The sequence below is a fragment of the Solanum pennellii genome, chromosome 8 (genome assembly GCF_001406875.1).
Source record: "Solanum pennellii chromosome 8, SPENNV200".
Taxonomy (NCBI): Eukaryota; Viridiplantae; Streptophyta; class Magnoliopsida; order Solanales; family Solanaceae; genus Solanum; species Solanum pennellii.
In genome coordinates this window covers 66,282,603-66,301,062 of record NC_028644.1, presented here as the reverse complement: position 1 = coordinate 66,301,062, position 18,460 = coordinate 66,282,603, and the positions used below count along the sequence as shown (strand labels likewise).

Below are 18,460 nucleotides of genomic sequence, written 5' to 3'. Positions count from 1 at the left end.
ATTTCTGTTTGTACAAAGCGAAAGAAAATTGTGTATATACATATATTTTCGTCTCACTCTCCCATATCTTATTCGCCACTCTCACTTTATACAAGCACAAATGAAATAGATTATACAACTGTTTTCTTTTGTATATGTATAGTGAAATATACATATTTATGTTTGTTATGGAGTGTAATTACGTAAACTTAAGTTATAACATACAAATATGATTTTTATATTTGTTATATAAGTTATAACATACAAATATAATTTTTATATTTGTTATACGTGAAAGTTGCTCAAATTTTTAAAGATAAACTTTGGGAAAATTTCGATAGATACTTGGGTAAATATGTCCAATATATGGGTAAATATGTACTTAAAGGCCCAGCCCAAATTTCTGTCTATTTAACTTATTTTATCTTTATTTTGTTTCTTGTTTAATCTTTTTCAATTTCCTATAAAAGAAATTGGCGGGATTATCAAACCCTACAGCAAATCAATTTCCCGCTCCTCTCTCTTTCTCCCTCTTATTCACTCATCTCTAAATTTCCTTTTTTCACTTTCTCTCATTTCTCTGCAAGCAAAATCCTCATGTGTTTTCTCCATCTTCAGATCTGAAAATCGATGGAACTTCAATTAACCTCATTCTCCGACTTGGACTCCGCCACTGCCATCTCCGATGTACATAAAGCATGGCACATTTTCGCTCTTCTATTATCAACAGGAAGACCAGCTCATCCATCGGAGCTTTCATCGAAATGCACTTTATTTTCAGCTTCACCGGAGTTCATTGAATTTCTCTGTTCGATTCCTAATTCTCCTCTTCATTTGACGAACAATTACTTAGTTACGTTTTCTTCCATCGGATTCACATCAACAGTTAAATTCTTCGCGAATGCGGATGCGTTTACGGATTTTGTACCTCAGCTGGAGTTTCAGGAGCTCCGGGATAGAGGACAGACGGAGCGTATAACTAGGACTTATTATAGGAAAAGGAAGAGAGCTGGATCGGAGGTTGAGTATTCAAAAGTGGTTAATAAAAGAGGACTTTTCAATTATTTTGATGGTAGGACATGGTATTTTCTGTTCTTTTTAGTCTACGTGTTGTGATTATGGTTAACTTGAGTATTTTGTTTGATTATTTCAGGTGAAGGAAGAAGTCAAATGATGATGCCTTTGCCTTCGGTGGCATGGAGGATGTTCGGACAGGTAATTTTGGAGCTTTTCATGTTTTAATTTGAGAATTTGTGAGCCTTTGTAGTTAGTTAAGATGTACTGCATGCTGATATTTTGTCTAACCATTAGAATTAGCATTAGCATTCAATTGAAATAAGAAATATGTGAATGAGATTGTTAATTTGACGACATAAATGTCAATGTTTTCTAAACTTGAATTGGTGAAAACATTATAAGTGTCTGGACTTGGAATGAAAAGATTTTTGTGATAAGTATGCGTTGAGTAGATTATGATTAGATCTGATGCTTAACAGATGCAAACTCAATGTTTGGCCAATTGAGGCCCTATTATAGATCTCAGATAATCTAGACTTAATGACTCTATGATTAGGAGATTTTTTCCTTTTTGGTGGGCCATTAATAGTCAATTACAGCTCTTCATGAAGCTCCCATTCTTCACAGCATATGCAAATAAATATGAGAATGGATAATTAGAAACTTGTACAAGTGTATGACTTGAATGACATGGAATAGATGTCTTCCTGTCCACTTGAGCTATTGATTAATAATGCAAGAGACCTAATATGTATAAATAGAAGTGTTATTTCCTAATAGTTTAAGAGTTTGGATGACATGGTTTATACACCTCTGGTAGACAGTTTTTGAGTTTGAGATCAACATGATATTTTTCACATACCAAGAGAAGAATTAGGCTTGCACGTCAGAGGGTGTATTACAATCCTTATATAAATAATCAAAAGTCTCTAATCTCTAATTGCTTTTAATTCTGAATGAGATAGTTCACACACTTCATACTTTTAAATGAGAAATCATTCATATGAAAAGTTAATTAGGCGACTGCAGAATTTTCTTATATAACTTGAATTGGGATCAAATAATAACATGGAAGATCACTAAGGCCTGTTAGATAATATGACACATTAGTCTTCTCAGAATTTTCTTTCTATTATGTCCAAGACTGAGGGAGATCTGGGATTTTGGCTGTTAATCTTGCTTTGCCTCGCCATTTCTATGATTCTTCTTCTTAATTGGCTTTCATTAGAATGTATTGCTTTGTTCCACTTTATGCTAAAGTTCAAAATAGTCATCTTTGTTGTCTCTAAGACTCTAAACATTGCTGGTACAGGCATATCTCCCCAATGACAATTCGAGGTGTGGCGTGAACCGGTTGACAAGAATACCATTGTCATTGGGTTGCAATTTCAGAGAATTTTATGAAATGTTCAGAACCTGTTGGGTAATTGATGGTAGTACCAGATCATCAAGTTCTGGACTTCAGAGTATTGAATATGAATGCAAAAACAAATTAGAGAGGGGAGAGAACAGTGATGAAGCAAATTTTGTACATATTCCTATTTGTAAATCTAAAGTTCCTAATCATAGCCTCTTCAGATTGCCTAGATCAATGAGAGTTAAACGTATCACAGATTCCATGCTTCAGATGAATCCACACCCTGCCAGTTCAGCTTCTGAGATGGTTGGTACTACAGAAAAGAAAATAAACTCTTGCATAAATTCCTGTACTATAGTGGACCAAGAAATGGAAATTTTGCTATCTGCAGCTGATGCTTCTGTCTATGGATTTGAAAGGATGACTCAAAAGGAAAATTTTGTGGAAGGCAACAAAGAAGAACCAGCTTCTTATCCTGTTGGTAATATAAAAGTTAACTGCACTGAGACTCATAGAAAAAAGGCGCTCATATCACCTCAAGATGATTTGCCTGCAGAGAATGCTACAAAAGAATGCTCGACTTCACTTCTCCACATAGATACAGCGAAAAATGATAAGCCTCTGCAGAGCCATGCCATCTTAGCGCGCTCACAATCTTTTGGTCAGAAGCAGCTGGGAAAATCATTGCCCAATTCAAAATCCTTTCAGAGGGATGTATTGGACGACGGGGAGCCGAAGAATTCCAAGGAACCAAAGGATCATAATGCCGCCATTCTGCTTCTCGACAAAGAGCAACTTAGAAGAGATGCAACGTCAATCCCTGTGAAGCTGAAGCACAAACAGAACTATGACTTGGGTATGGGCATTAAAGAGAGGAGGGAAAATCCAAAAGAAAATGGGGAGAATGTCATATGTAACTCTGCAAAAGTAAGCTCCAGTGCATCATTTTATTTGACTTGTATTTGGTAAGCCTACTGCTGTAAAATCATGACGTAAACATCAAGTTGCTTATTTTGTAGAGCCAATCGGAGCAAAATCAATTGCCTAACTTTGACTCTTATATTGTGGAGGAAGAAGAGGGTTCAGGTATTTACCTTTGACTGGCTTTCAATTGTAGCAATGTATATTCCGAACTTTTTACCAATTTATGCCTTTAACAATCCTGATGACTATTTGCAGGTGGTTATGGGACGGTGTACAGGGCAAGGAGAAAGAGTGATGGAGTGAAATTTGCAATTAAATGTATGATATGCACCCAGATACTTGCTTATTATATTAAATTTAAATTTCTTTGATTTGCTTTATCTGATCGTATAACTATTTTAGGATCCTTTAGCAGTTGAATGCTGTTTTCATTCTTCCATATTGTTGAACTTGACTGGTTAACTTCCATGATATATCTGTGGAAAGATGTAGGTTGATACCTGTTAACCTTATTGAGCAAGGTCAAAGGGAGAACGAATTGTAGTATAGGTTGATGTTGCATCAAAAGATGGGAGGCATTCTTCTGTCTACATCATTACTCCCTCTGTCCCGATTTATGTGATTAGATTGACTGACACAGTTTAAGAAATATGGGAAGACTTTGCTATATTCAAAACCTATCCTTAGAATAAATTAATTTTTAAACAGAAAAGTACTTTATGAACTTTTTTGCCAAATAAGTGGAACCCAACATGGGTAAAATGTTGTTAGGGTCATTAAATGTTTGCCAATTAAGGAAATTTGTTACTCTTTTTATGATTGACTAAAAAGAGAAGTGTGTCAGTCCCAAAAAGATTGAGAAGTAGAACTATATGTTTTGTTTGTGGCACCATGTTTTGCTTTTTGTCCCGTGCTGAAACATTGTTTCATTTTCAAAGAAATGGTAAAATGGAGTATCTTGTCTCAAAAAAAGAAATGGTAAAATGGAGTATCTATGCTCTTTTCATCATTGAGTTTCTCTGATACACATCCATGTATGGCCCTCAGTTGCCTTAACTGGGGACTGATTTTGATGCTTTTATGGTGATAAATATAATTGAGATGTTGATTGTGACTTTGCAGGTCCTCACCCAAATGCTAACACACAACATGTCCATAATGAGTTAAAGATGCTCGAGCGCTTTGGGTAATGACGTAGGAAATTGTTTTGAGGAACCATGGATACAACATGAATATATGCAAATATAATATCTATAGCTATTTGTGCACTATGGGAATTCTTCTAAAACCTTTGCTTTATGACAGGGGAAAGAACTGTGTCATTAAGTATGAAGGATCATTCAAGAATGGAAATTCTGACTGCCTTGTTTTAGAGCATGTCGAGCATGATAGACCAGAGGTTGATCTCTTTAATTTTTGAGTTATCTAGTTTAAACATATAATAGTTGTTATGTTAACATGTTTATTGTCATGGTTCATACTTAAGGTCTTGAAAAGGGATATGAATGTTTCCCAGCTCCGGTGGTATGGTTTTTGCATGTTCAGGGCACTTGCTGGTTTACATAAACAGGTAAGAATATCAGAAATGATGCATGTGAACTGAATGGATTTCCTGGTAACACAACTAACTTCTATTTTTCTTACATGCAGGGTATTGTTCACAGAGATGTTAAACCTGGAAACTTCCTTTTTTCAAGAAAGGTTGATAAAGGCTACCTCATTGACTTTAACCTAGCCCTGGTGAGTGGGCTATCCAACTTCGTCGAAATTTCCTTCCTGTTATGTTGTTGAATTTGAACAATCCAATTGATTTTCCTTATTATTTACTACATAGGATCTGCACCAAAAATATGGAACATCAGGTACTTCCTCTTCGTGTTGTTTTCCTTCGCTTGAAAGATGTCTTGTGCTTCCAAGTCCCCATTACATTATGATTTTAAGTTTCTCTTCAACAAAAGAATGAGCTTCTTTAAGGGGAAAATGGACAAAATCCAACATTGTCCCAAGATCTCTATTAAAATGTGACCCTGAGACTGTTTTAACTCCCAATAGTGTCGAATACTTCAAGTTCAATCTTTATTACATTCTCTGTTATTGTATATTAGCAATTGAATGTTCACTAAGAACTGCATATGTATATAATACACAGACAAGACAAAGTCAAGCCATGCCACAAGCTGTAATAGTGATCCTGTTCCCCCTGCCAGGTCTCTTCCTCCAATAAAACAGAGAAGATCAACTGTAAAACTTGAGGAAGGCATCAATGAGGAAGCAATGAAAGGCGTTAAGTCTCCAATACGATCCAAAAACCTTAAAAGGAAGGCTGGCCAAGAAAAGGTTGGCACTGATATCGCACATAGGAGTATTAGAAAAAGTCAAGGTGCTGATGGTTCGGGGATAACCTCAGCAAAGGATGCCACAAGCAATAGGACTCCATCAGCAGAAAGGTTGAGAGAACCCCTTCCATGTACTGGTAGGAAGGAGCTGATTAACCTAGTGCAGGAAGTACGCCAACGTTCAAGCCATGTAGATACAAATGGTCCAACTTCTAAGAGAAAGCGGGTTGCTGCTACTCCAGGAAAAGTAGAAAAGAAGTATTACATAACTCCAATGCCGTTACATTCATCTGGAATTGCCATTGGTGGTGCTGGTTTACTGAAAAGCAAAGGTCTGTTATTTTGTGTAACTAGTTTTGGTTGGAACTGTGGTCTGAGTATTATTTTCCACTGTTTCCAGGGGACCGGATGCAAAAGCGAGAAGGACCCTGTGTTGGAACTAAGGGTTTCAGAGCTCCAGAGGTTAGTATAGCAATTAGCTAATTTTGTATTCATTTTCACTCACTGTGATTTAGCCTGTTGCCTAGATATTCATTCATGCTGCTTTTTGTTTTAAGTTGAAATGTGGCTGTCATCTTAACACCATCATCATCATTATAACTTCAATACATAATTAAAAATATTCACTGTCCATTATCATCATATTTTGCTTATTCCACTGATTGAGGACTCGTAATGGATGCATGAACAGGTGCTATTCAGATCTGTACATCAAGGTACAAAACTTGATATTTGGTCTGCTGGAGTCACTTTACTCTATTTCATTATTGGCCGAACACCATTTGCTGGAGATCCTGATCAGTAAGAAACTGTTTGTATTCATTGCCTTTGAACAAGATAAATGATTATAGGAATTTGCTAACCATTGCATAATTTCTAATTAGGAACATAAAGGAAATAGTGAAATTGAAAGGAAGTGAAGACTTGTGGGAAGTGGCCAAACTACACAACAGAGAGTCTTCATTTCCAGCGGTACTAAAAGTTCCAATTTTTCCTTGAACTGTTCTTTTTTTCCATTCAGCTCCATAGTTCTGAATAGTACATTACCATGAAACAGGATTTGTTTGACACGAAATCTCTCTCGCCTGTGAAATTACGAGAATGGTGTTCAAGAAACACCCGAAAATCAGATTTTCTGGAGATCATTCCCCAATCACTTATCGATCTAGTGGACAAGTGCTTAACATCAAACCCAAGATTGAGGATTAGTGCAGAGGAAGCCCTCCGGCATGAGTTCTTTGCCCCTTGCTACGAGACTTGGAGAAAGCAGAAGATGCATCGTCTAAGGTTTAGCCAAGAGTCCCAAGACCTAGAATCTACACTTCCTCTACCAGAAAATTCTCAGTCACGTGTAGTATTGTAACAAGTAACTAATTGAAGCCTATCTTTTTCTTCCTTTTTTACCAGTTGTCATGTAAAAATATCTAACCAATGCATGTAATTCTTTCAACAACTCTTGAATTTAGTGTAATCATATGCTTTACTGATGTTGTATCTAACTGTGACTTGAATCGATTGTTGTCATTCAAAGAAGTGAATGAAAGCGTTGTACACGTTAGGTGTATGTAATGCGTAAACCATCATCAGTTTCCTTGCAAGAAAAGGCAAGCAGATTCTTCATACTCCTTGTTTTCCCACCTTTTGTTCTCTGAAGGTTCAAAGAAGCTTATTTTTACAAAAGTAGTAGACTACTTTGTTATTTTATTTTTAACAACACACGCTCTTTGAGAAGGAGAATACATGTTGATGATGACATGGCAGTTTATTATTGGTTGAAATACGTGGAAACGTAGAGGTGACACCCGGTCAATTCTATCAAAAAGATAAATTATAACTTAACCTATACGTAATACTTGTACAATTGGTTCTTCTAGTTTCTTCTGAACCCAACGACTCAGTATTTCCCTTAATTGCCCCTGTGTTTAAAAATTAAATTAAATTACTACTCTCTTCCAAATTTCATTTTTCTTTCGTCAATATTAGCCATATAATTTTGTTTAGTTTGTGGAATGCTAAATATTGGATCGCTTTTAATCAATTTATGCTTGTTTTATTTTATTATAGACGATAGCATCCACTTATAATTTTATAGTATAAATATTTTTTAAAATCAATAGCAAATGACAAAAGACAATGTGGCTAGCCGATAAATTTTTTACTATCAAACGTAGACAATTAATTCACTTCTTACTAAAAAATCACTTTTTAAGATGCAATTTATCGGATTTATTTTTTAGTGTTTACAAAAGTAATATTACTTTTAATTCAATATATCCTATAGGTAATAAAAGAAAAGAAAATAGTAAACAGTGAGGGTATAAATGTAAAGTTACAAGAACTGACGCTGGAATTTTCATATTATTTCCTGTAAATTCGAGAAGCGATCAATTATCCGAATATCAACACTATATAAACGCATCTTCAACGCCTTACAGGCAGAAGACTTTCGCATATCGGTATACCAAACATAACATTGTCTACGTTCAGATAAATATCCTTTGCTCGTTTCAGTTCCAAAAACTCGAAGAAGAAGAAGAAGAGAACAATGGAAGGTTTCACATCGTTCTTCGACTCGCAATCTGCCTCTCGCAACCGCTGGAGTTATGATTCTCTCAAAAACTTCCGCCAGATCTCACCTCTCGTTCAAACTCATCTCAAGCAGGTATTTTTATTTCTTCTTTTCTGTTAATTTTTGATACAGATTTGTGATTCCTTACGGTATTATCAAATTTTTAGGTAGATATTGTGGTTTGTTTTTAGGTTATTGATATTTGAGAGTTCTTATGGTTAGATTGTTGTTTTGTTATTTGCACGGTTGAATTTGGAATGCTTTCGGTGATTTGAATCAAATTGTTTTATCCTGCGGCTACGTAACTTCTCGGATTATTTGTTGTTTGTTGAAAATTGCTCTAATTTTTAGTTTTGCTTTGGAATTTGTGGAAGCCCTAATTATCACCTTCTCCATTTTGACATTGAAAGGAGGGAAAATTGAATTGAGGTTTTGTTGTATAGTTCTTCTTTTCCACATGGTTTGAAGTTCATTCTATATTATGAGGTGCTAATTAAATAAAATTTGATAACATATTGTCGTTTTTATGGTGAAACTAAGAGATTTTGTAAATTAGAACAGATATTAACCACTGAGGTTAGCGAAAATAATAGATTTTTATAGTTTAAAATTAACTGCAACACTGTTGTGTGTATCAACAAAAACTCGTGTTTTTTAAATAACTAATTTCAGAAGATTGGTCTTTTGAAGCAGCGTTTTGATTGATTAGTTTTGTGAGTTCATGACAAATTGAAAACTTTTGCGTTGAATTGTATCAATGTGGAAGAATATGTTACACGTACGTATCCTTTTATCTTTTTCGGTATATGTTGTTTTACCATGGCTTGTGAATGTCATCTTGATCTTGATAAATTTTATGGTTACAGGTCTACCTTACGCTATGCTGTGCTTTAGTGGCATCGGCTGCAGGGGCTTACCTTCACATTCTATGGAATATCGGTGGCCTCCTCACAACAATGGCTTGCATGGGAAGCATGATGTGGCTTCTGTCAACTCCTCCTTATCAAGAGGTACACACCAACTGTACCGCCTTATAAACCTTAGCAGTTGCTTGCCATGGGCATCCTTTAGTTGTGCAATTTTGTGGTCATGTGGTTATTGGATTTGAACTTATTTTTTTGTTATTTTGGTGAAGCAGCAAAAAAGGGTTGCCCTGCTGATGGCAGCTGCACTTTTTGAAGGCGCCTCTATTGGTCCTCTGATTGAGCTGGGTATTAACTTCGATCCAAGGTGTGTCTCCTTCTTTCTTATTGTTGTTTTTTCTGTTTGAAAATATTGTTCCTGTTCTCTAGTGTGTTAGTTTTGATTGTCGTGATCTATCTATGTTAAACTGCCTGTGTGAGATCCTTTGTTGTGGGATTTTCAGCTTTTGAGTTGGAAGTGGGATAACTTTGTTGTGTGATCTCAAGGTATTATGTCGGGTCTCTAGATTTCCAGTACTCGATTTGGATTGCAGTGTCTGCTGCATTTGAATGTATCATTTCTTGTTTGCTCTTTTATTTGTTTATTTGTGTTTTCCTTTCTCTTAAATGCTAAATCATCACAAGAAAATCTCCTAGTTTACTTGGGGGAGTTGAGCCCTACTAGCAAAGGGCGTAGAATGAATGCTGTCTTTTTCAGGATCAATTCAACCTAATTCAATTGGTGACAGTCTGTTCCTTGATTTTAACTGAGTCGTTGTATGTGGTGTCTTATTAAGTGTATAAGTCAGCTGTTTAGTGCAATTCTTATATATTAGGACTGACTATATAGCAGCTTCAAGGTTATAACATCCTTGAGATCGGCTTTTCTGATACATAGTTTTCTTCCATTGCAGCATTGTGTTTGGCGCTTTTGTAGGTTGTGCTGTGGTTTTTGGTTGCTTCTCAGCTGCTGCCATGTTGGCAAGGCGCAGGGAGTACTTGTACCTCGGGGGCCTTCTTTCATCTGGCGTCTCCCTTCTCTTCTGGTTGCACTTTGCATCCTCCATTTTTGGTGGTTCCATGGCTGTTTTCAAGTTTGAGGTATATGCATTGTTTCCTGCGTGCTGCAGTTTCAACTTATAGCATCGTTTAATTTGCAAGTTGCTCTAATATTTTTCTTCCACTAACACCACACCTTTTATTTGGCAGTTGTATTTTGGACTCTTGGTGTTTGTGGGCTACATCGTCTTTGACACCCAAGAAATAATTGAGAAGGCTCACTTGGGTGATATGGACTACGTTAAGCATGCATTGACCCTCTTCACAGATTTTGTCGCTGTTTTTGTGCGGATTCTGATCATCATGGTAGGATATATTTTAATGGTTATGCTTATATTAATTTCTTGCTGAATGAAATGTCTGATATTTCAGTGTCTTGGCCATTAAAATGAACTCTTGTGTTCCTTTTTTTGCAGTTAAAGAATGCATCCGAGAAGGAAGAGAAGAAGAAGAAGAGGAGAAACTAGATTTGCTTCTCAACCTGTGGTTTTCATAACTCCTTGTATTCACCTGAAACAAGCATGTTAATAGTTTGATACTTTAGCATAGGCTGTGATGTAATGTCGTGTGACATGCCATTATGGCTGTGTGATTGAGCATCTAGCCTTTTTATCTTCTAAAGCTTTTTTCTTAACATTTGATAAGGAAAGTTCCTTGTGATAACATTTAAAGACCATTTTAAGTTATCCTTTTCTCATTCATTCTGCGTTTTCAGATATTTATTGAAGTTGTATACGACTTCAAAACAACTACAATAGGAGTTCCAAGATAAAGAAAATGGGATGGATTACGATTCCATTTTTTAACTCATAATGAAAGGGCGGGTACATAAAATTAAAGTCTAATTTAGATAGAGAAAATTGGTAACAAATAATTCAACTAGTACTGAGAAGAACTACAATTTGTAATACATCTTGCATTAATCTCTACTATATAAAAATAAAATAATTTTTTATTCATAGTACATCCGTCCGTCAAATAATTAGGCGGATTATATTTGTGGACAGCCGGGTCTGACCCGGTTAAACGATTCATATGTCGCAGTAAAACCCAGAGAGAGCGACTTGTCTTCTTCTTCTTCATCGGCTAGAGGAAAATTACTCCGACTCGAGCAATCCATTTCCTATTTTTGCTTAATTGGAGCTGTGAGGTTTGTTATAGGAAAAAAACAGTTTAAGTAAATGAAGAAGCTTATAGCGTTCGGACGAAAGGCGATGTTCTATATTAGGGTTCTGTCGGGATATGAAGAGCGTAAAATCCGATCGTATCGGTTACAGCTTCAACAGCGTCTTCAACAGGTCTTTTTCATTCTATTTATATTTACTTTGAAATGGAAGTTCAGTTGATTGGAAGATGGCACCAAAATACTATCAATTAATATGATTTTGCAGTTAAACTTTTCTTAGTTTCATGTTACTACTTGATGGTATACTAAAGCTTTGATCTTTACTTGCACTAAGCTTTATTTGAACTGGAAAAATCCAATTTTAGATTACCAGAGACAGCTTTTGGACCTTAATTTATCTGTTACCTGAGATTTGTGTCTGTTCCTTGGCAAGTTTGTATTGGGTAGATTGTAGAATCTTCAATCTTTGGGCTAAAGATTTCATTGAGGCATACTTGTATTTATCACAAGCTTCCTTTTCTCGTGAGCACCAAGGAATTTTTTTTTTATTCGTTTGGTGAGGGTGAGGATAGGAACATCTTCATGGTCGGCAGCTGAATCCCCTGTCTCCGGTTCCAATAATATTTATATTGAAAATTTCCGGAAGTATTTATGAAGTCTATACACATTCTGCACCCAAGATGTGGTTGTGCGGCCTAGTGGTCAATGAAGTGGTTGAGAACCTTAAGGTTCTCAGGGTCAAAACTTAGTGGAGACAAAAAACACCAGTTGATTCTTCTCATATGTTCTAGCCTAAGTGGATAGAGTTAGTTACTTGGTAACTGTTGTTGGTGGGAGGTGGCAAGGTATTCCGTGGAATTAGTTGAGGTGTGCGTAAGCTGGACCAGACCACGGTCATCATAAAAAATAAAAACATTGTAAACAGAAAGTAATGTGTGCACTTGTAATTTGCACAACGTCATTAAAATCCTGGATTGGCCCCCTGGTTGAAGGTCAGAGTTCTCTAGTTTGTGTAGGAAATGGGTGGCCCCTCATGATTTTAAGTTTGCTTCCAGTTCCCAGAACACTCGCCCGGAAAGTATAGAAAAAGCGCTATAGGTGCAGTGGCTGGAGACTAATTAATCCTTGATGATTATTGCAAAGAAATTTGACAAATTGCAGTCTTTGAAAAAAAGTTGATAGATTGTATATAATGCCATGCTTTTAGTTATAAACCCTTTTTCTGATTTCTGTCTCTGTATCAATGTGTTTGATCAGGCAGAAGAGAGAAAGGCAGCAGTAAGGAAGATTCCTGAGCAGATGATACTATCAGAAGTTAGACGCATGGTAGAAGAGATGCAAGCTTTAAATAAGAAGTTAGAAGATACTGTAAGCTCACAATCTTCTTGATTCTTATTTCTAGTGTTTTGTGATTGTGAAGCATGCTGTCAACTGCCTTAATCGTTACAGTGAAATTGTCAATGGCGCATTTTTTAGATTAAGATGTTTGAATAGCTTACTCTATTGAGTGTGGTCAAAAGGTGTAACTTAGCAGTAATTGCTCAATATATATAGGTGAATAACATAAGGTGATAAGATTGTCATGTCAAATTTGAAATGGTATAACATAGTGTTGGCTTATTAGTTTGAATTGCCAGTGGGAGAGAAAAAGATGTCAAGTGACAGGCTGCAGACTGAAGTAGGCTAATTCATTAGGATGGATCCCTTGCTTTCGTGTTGCTTCAATTTGCAGTAGAGAAGAGCCAAGTTCTCTGCTGATATCAATTTACTTCTCTTCAAGACTCATGTTTATTATAACTTCTTTACCATCTCTTTTAGTATTTGGTCATGGTTAATTCCAACAATGAATCCCTTGGAAAAAAAATTTACTTCCACCTACCCATAACAAAGAAGTGTGTTTGTTCTCTTTATATCTGTCTCTGCAAATCCTTCACTTATCTGGTTGTCTATTCACTCCTGGTGCCATTGTACCTTTACTATACATTCACTCCTCTCAGAAAATATGGATCCCTCGCCATCCCTTTTCTTTCTGCAGACTGGCAGTTCATGAATACTCAAGTCCAAGCTGTTATCCACCGGCAAAGTTGTCTGGAGCAGATGTTACTTATCTGCCTTGGAGTTATCCAGTTCAACTGGAAGGTTCAGAATGGGGTTAATAACATGTTCTCTAGGACTACATTCACTCTGTACACTGATACTCTGAATATTGAATGTATAGTTCCAAAGCTGGGAGAGAAAAGGAAAAGAAGGGAAAGGGGCCATGCTAGTAATAATAAGCTAAGTGGCTCATGATGTTGATCAATATTGCTCCCAATCCATACTCGTCTATCTGTTAAGTCAGAATCACTTATTGTCACCTGGTGTTAGGGGGTTTTGCTGAATGTAAAATAGGGTTTGGTTCAATCTTCTCCAACTCATGACTTTTCTGCTACTTATAGTACACCTCCTGTGTTATTGATGATTGAGTAATGGTTGAATATTTCCAGGAGACGGCCATAACTGATTATTTCAAGCCTTTAGACCAGCAGGCAGAGGAAGTAATGAAAATGCAACTTAAGGGAGATGAGAAGAGAAAAGATGAGATGATGGAGGCCATGCAGAAGCAAGCACTTCTTGAGATGGCTCAAGCAGAGAAACAGAAAAGCATGCGAATGCTAAACCCAAACAAACATGTCCAAGAGAAAACATCTACAGAGACACTCAATCAGAAGTAAGATATAATTTTGTAGAGTAGTAAGTTGTTCATGAAATTGGTACTGTGAGAGTCATACAGTTTTTCTTCTCCGAAGGGCATCATTATTTGGGAATGCAAGTAAGAGGATTCAGGTCCTGCTAAGCATAGGATGATTTGTAACAATAAGGAGTGACAAGCCCTTCCATAGGACGGAGATAGGATTTAGAGTTTATGAGTTCTGAATTCTAGAATATACAACTTATTCTTGATAAACTATTTATACATATTTGAGTGGGTGGATTTGTAACCACGAATACAAGGTTTAGGTCAAAGCTACTAGGTTCAAAACCCGTAGACAGCCTTGTAGCTCCGCCCTTTCAGGCCTCCTCCTTCAAATCAATAACACTTTCCAGTTTTGATTGTGAAATGTTTGACATTGTTCCTTGAGGAAGTTTTATGTCCCCTGCATTGAGGTCATGAAGTGTTTTATTCCTCACCAAGAATTTCAAATTATTTCAAACTTGTTGGTTAGAGTTCAAATTAATAATTTCAAAGTTGTCAAGATGTAATATTTTGAAGTTTGACTAGACTAAGGTTGCCCAAATCAAGAAGTTCCTATTTTTTGAATTGTTCCTTTGATGTTTTGACAAAGTCTAGATGGGTGGGGGGTGGGGGGGTGGGTTAAAAGATTATGATTCATGATTCCAAAAATTTAAATCTTCTACAGTTGCTTCATAATTATGACCCACATAGAGCTCCAAGAATAGTACCCTCTCTTCCCTAAACCAAAAAAAAATTGAAAAGAAGGTGCATAGAATATATCAAAAATATTAAACTAACAGCAATAACAATATATTCAATTTAATTGCATTCAGGATATGATTTACTGATTAATGAAATAGTTGAGAATCTTCAAAACTCAAATTCAAAATTCAGCAGAAATTTAAAAAAAAGCTAGGTAAATATATTTTCGATGTAATTCTAAGAATTTGGAAATCAATAATATTAAATTACTAGCAGCCAAATCACCCCCAAAAGACAGTTCAATTGTATTTGTCCACTTTTATTATTACTTATCAAACAAGGGATTTATTGGTTGTCTGCATGTCTATTATGTACCATCACTAAGATACACCCAAATGAAAGATTCTTTTTTTTTTTAAAAAAAAGGAGGAAAAAATGAAGTTCTCTGATTGGCTTTTCCTTAATCCATGTATTTTTAAAAAATAAATTTCTAACTTTGTCATTTTTTATTTTAAACAAAGCAAAATGTTATGAGTCAAACAATGTTGGATTAATTCACAAGAAAAGATAACAATTTATAATTGGTGCATCCTTATTCCCTTTATTTGTTTTTTCTTCTCTGAATTATTTCAAACTTATCTTTTAACCTTTTACGTGTCTTTATCGATCAGATAAAGAAGTTGATTTTTATTTCCTTACTATTTATTCAATATTTTAACTCTATCTTTTTTATATATATTTAGATTACATATAAATATTTTTAAGATTCTATTATTTTACTTATCAAACTTAAAAAATAAACAAAAAAATAAATCATTTATTTTTATGAAAAACAACAATATTTTTCCTCATATATATATATATACTAAACACACTCCTTAAGCATATACTTTTGGTCACATGAAAGACATACATATATATATATATATGTTGTATGTCTCATCAATATGCAATCTTTATCAGCACCCATCACATGTATATATCCTTTTGGATGTCTTTTCTTTATAAGTCTCTAATCTTATTTTGATCCTTTTCATTAACCAACTAATTAATCAAATCACTCTCTTTTACCTAATGTTGAAATATTCTCTTTTTCTTTTTCTTTTGCCTCAAAGGAAAATGATCTATATATTGTTCATTATACTTTGTTGAATGCAAATGGTCCAATAGCACTCATTTACTTTTGAATAAAAAGAAAAATAATATGATAAGCATCTGAGAGCGATATCTTTATGATGAAGAGCGTGTAAAATATACTAATTGTTACAAGTTTGATTCTTGTGCTTTATATTGTTTGCGGTTTACTATTTCTCTAAACGAAACTGGTGTAAAAATGAACGATTATCATATCTGTTGTTATGAGCCAAATAAGATGATTGTTGTTTTTTATAAATAATTTTTAAAAAAATAAATAAAAAGTGACATTTGATCAATACCCTCTCTTGTATTTGTTGTCAGATTTTTCTTTTACAAGCTTCTTTAAAATCATAAATAAAAATTCTTATTTTTACTATTTAACATTAATCTCTTTTCAATAAATTGTACTTTATATCATAGTGTGTATCATTATAAAACTTAACCCTCTCTTAGCTTTTTTTTTTAAAAAAAAAAATACAAATGTTCTTATAGTCAAGGAAAAGATTTTAATAATTGAAAAAAGACAAAGAAACACACTAGTATAGCATATCCTTCAAATGTTTGATGATAATGAAACATTAACATATAGAAAATTTTGAGAAAATAAATAATTGACTAACCCATAGGGCCATAACCTCATTTGATTAGACTAATTAAGTATAGTAAAGTTAATTAAAACATTCCAAAGTTGAAAAACAAACAAAATTGAGATGTCACTATGCCTTGATCCATGAATATCATGAGATTTTTATGTTAATTCATTAGTGGTTAATGAGTTGAATCGAAAATTATAATATTTCATATTTGAGTTTCAGAGAAGATAAAAAAATATTTAGTGATTTCTTCTTATCTGTTCAAATATTGATGAACGGAGTTATTAGATAGTTATTATATTAATGAGCGATAATATATATACATGTTAAAATTAGTTGAGATGAGCGTAAACTAGCTAATCGCCACGATCATAAAATTCCTTTTCTTAACAGACTTAAGTCGCATTGCTTATGAACAAGTTTTGAAATAATATATGCATAACATCAATGATGATTATCACAAATATTTAAATATTTTATTTTATAGCTAATATGCTCAGAAAAATATAACATGAAATATATGATTCTAAATAAAGTAATGTTATTATAGAGAAATGTTGTTATAACAAGTTTTGATCGTATAAATTAACAACTATTTATGCTTAGAAAAGAGTTGATTTTATAAAAATATTTGTTTAAGTTAGAAAAATAGTTTAACACTCCAAAATTATTTTAAGAGAAATAGAAAATATACTTTGGTCCTAAAAATTTTCTTTTGTAGATATCTCAATATGCTTATTCTTCTTTTTATTTTTCTTAATTTTAATGAACGAAAAAATAAAATCAAAGAGATTACTTTATGTAGAATGTAAATCCCTAAATTCATGTGCGTACTAATCATAATGAAACATATTTTATCAATTTAAGGGAATTTCAAGCCTTTCTCTCTCTTAATTTATTGATTAATTAAATAAAACACCGATTAGTATTCAATAATTTAGTTTATCTGTTGATATATTGGAGACAATGCCCATGATCCATTTATTCACCATCATAGACCACGTTAATTCATTAGGTTAAACTACTCGTTCCGTCCGTCTATTTTTATATGTTCAGTATAAAATTGTTATTTAAATAATTAATAAAATAATAATTATTTTAATATTTCAATTTTGAGGAAAGGATCAAAATAGTCCATCTTCTTTGGGCTAAGGATCAAAGTGATCGTTGAATTTTCACATAAAGCACTAATAGTCCCTCTTGTTTGCAATACTGGTACATTTTTTGTCCTCCTCTAAATTTTTACCTATTTTTTTGTATTGATTTTGTCCACAACCTATGTATGGGATGTTCAATAGTCATTTTATATATTTAGTAGAAATAATATCTCCATATCAAAGAATGAGAAGAAAAACACTTTATTTTGTTTAGTAGAAATCGTATTGCAGGTAAAGTCGAGAGGTTCATCACGATAATTTCACGTGCAATAGTACAATTTTTTCTTTTCTTGCCAATTCATATGTTAAAATATTCTTAGTTTAGCTGCAATAATATTTCTCATGAACAGAAAAAAAATGTTTTTCTTATCATTTCTCTCAGATAAGTTATTATTTCTGTTAAATATATTAAAAGACGATTGGACATTCCTTATATAAAATTTTGGACAAAATTAATGTTAAAAAATATGCAAAATTTTAGAAGAGGGCCAAAAGTGCATTAATATTGCAAACATGAGGGACTATTAGTGCTCCGTGTGAAAATTCTAAGATCACTTTAAATCTTAATCTAAAGATGAGGAACTACTTTGAATCTTTCCTCTATCAATTTTCGAATATAATAAATTTGATGATTTGAGAAATGCATTGAAAACAACTATAGTTATTATTTAATAAGGATAAATTATCACTTAACTTTTTTAATCAGAATAAGTAAAAGTAGATGGTCATTTTTAATATAATGAACAAATAAATATAAACAAAAAAAAATTACTTAATTTAATCTAATGACCTAATTTTCATGACTGGCTAGTTTGGATTTTATTATGAAAACAATGGTCAGACGTTATTAAATGTTGTGTTTTCTTTATTATTACGCAAAAATGTT

At 33.9% G+C, this 18,460-nt stretch overlaps 3 protein-coding genes across 5 annotated transcripts; all 3 read left to right on the top strand.

Moving 5' to 3' along the window:
- The first annotated feature begins 462 nt into the window (after positions 1-462).
- LOC107026764 (probable serine/threonine-protein kinase cdc7) lies at positions 463-7,185 on the top strand. Its single transcript, XM_015227845.2, has 15 exons — positions 463-1,051; positions 1,133-1,194; positions 2,309-3,280; positions 3,373-3,439; positions 3,533-3,595; positions 4,400-4,463; positions 4,583-4,676; positions 4,764-4,847; positions 4,928-5,017; positions 5,112-5,139; positions 5,427-5,945; positions 6,014-6,075; positions 6,305-6,414; positions 6,498-6,585; positions 6,671-7,185. The coding sequence occupies exons 1-15, from the start codon at positions 610-612 to the stop codon at positions 6,974-6,976; spliced, it is 3,051 nt and encodes a 1,016-aa protein (XP_015083331.1). The 5' UTR covers positions 463-609; the 3' UTR covers positions 6,977-7,185.
- Positions 7,186-8,004: 819 nt separating this feature from the next.
- On the top strand, positions 8,005-10,844 carry LOC107028971 (bax inhibitor 1-like). 2 transcript variants are annotated; one of them, XM_015230230.2, is made up of 6 exons: positions 8,005-8,275; positions 9,049-9,192; positions 9,321-9,412; positions 9,999-10,185; positions 10,294-10,449; positions 10,560-10,844. In XM_015230230.2, exons 1-6 carry the CDS (start codon positions 8,159-8,161, stop codon positions 10,608-10,610), a joined length of 747 nt encoding a protein of 248 aa, XP_015085716.1. In that variant the 5' UTR covers positions 8,005-8,158; the 3' UTR covers positions 10,611-10,844. The 2 variants fall into 2 exon arrangements, with proteins under 2 accessions (XP_015085716.1, XP_015085714.1); XM_015230228.2 differs by having other exon boundaries at positions 8,029-8,275; positions 9,318-9,412; positions 10,560-10,842.
- A 120-nt stretch (positions 10,845-10,964) lies between these two features.
- On the top strand, positions 10,965-14,418 carry LOC107027168. Of its 2 annotated transcripts, XM_015228348.2 has the most exons (4): positions 10,965-11,441; positions 12,527-12,637; positions 13,756-13,979; positions 14,059-14,418. In XM_015228348.2, exons 1-4 carry the CDS (start codon positions 11,325-11,327, stop codon positions 14,114-14,116), a joined length of 510 nt encoding a protein of 169 aa, XP_015083834.1. In that variant the 5' UTR covers positions 10,965-11,324; the 3' UTR covers positions 14,117-14,418. The 2 variants fall into 2 exon arrangements, with proteins under 2 accessions (XP_015083834.1, XP_015083835.1); XM_015228349.2 differs by having other exon boundaries at positions 13,756-14,409.
- The last annotated feature ends 4,042 nt before the right edge of the window (positions 14,419-18,460 follow it).

What these genes read in the sequence shown, in the direction of transcription:
- LOC107028971 (XM_015230228.2), top strand. Translation starts at nt 8,159, where the DNA reads ATGGAAGGTTTCACATCGTTCTTCGACTCGCAATCTGCCTCTCGCAAC. An exon ending in GGTATTAACTTCGATCCAAG is followed by an intron (nt 9,413 to 9,998) that starts GTGTGTCTCCTT and finishes CTTCCATTGCAG; the next exon opens with CATTGTGTTTGGCGCTTTTG. An exon ending in TGCGGATTCTGATCATCATG is followed by an intron (nt 10,450 to 10,559) that starts GTAGGATATATT and finishes CTTTTTTTGCAG; the next exon opens with TTAAAGAATGCATCCGAGAA.
- LOC107026764 (XM_015227845.2), top strand. Translation starts at nt 610, where the DNA reads ATGGAACTTCAATTAACCTCATTCTCCGACTTGGACTCCGCCACTGCC. An exon ending in GGAGGAAGAAGAGGGTTCAG is followed by an intron (nt 3,440 to 3,532) that starts GTATTTACCTTT and finishes GACTATTTGCAG; the next exon opens with GTGGTTATGGGACGGTGTAC. An exon ending in TGGTTTACTGAAAAGCAAAG is followed by an intron (nt 5,946 to 6,013) that starts GTCTGTTATTTT and finishes CACTGTTTCCAG; the next exon opens with GGGACCGGATGCAAAAGCGA.
- LOC107027168 (XM_015228348.2), top strand. Translation starts at nt 11,325, where the DNA reads ATGAAGAAGCTTATAGCGTTCGGACGAAAGGCGATGTTCTATATTAGG. An exon ending in TTCAACAGCGTCTTCAACAG is followed by an intron (nt 11,442 to 12,526) that starts GTCTTTTTCATT and finishes GTGTTTGATCAG; the next exon opens with GCAGAAGAGAGAAAGGCAGC. An exon ending in ACAGAGACACTCAATCAGAA is followed by an intron (nt 13,980 to 14,058) that starts GTAAGATATAAT and finishes TCTTCTCCGAAG; the next exon opens with GGCATCATTATTTGGGAATG.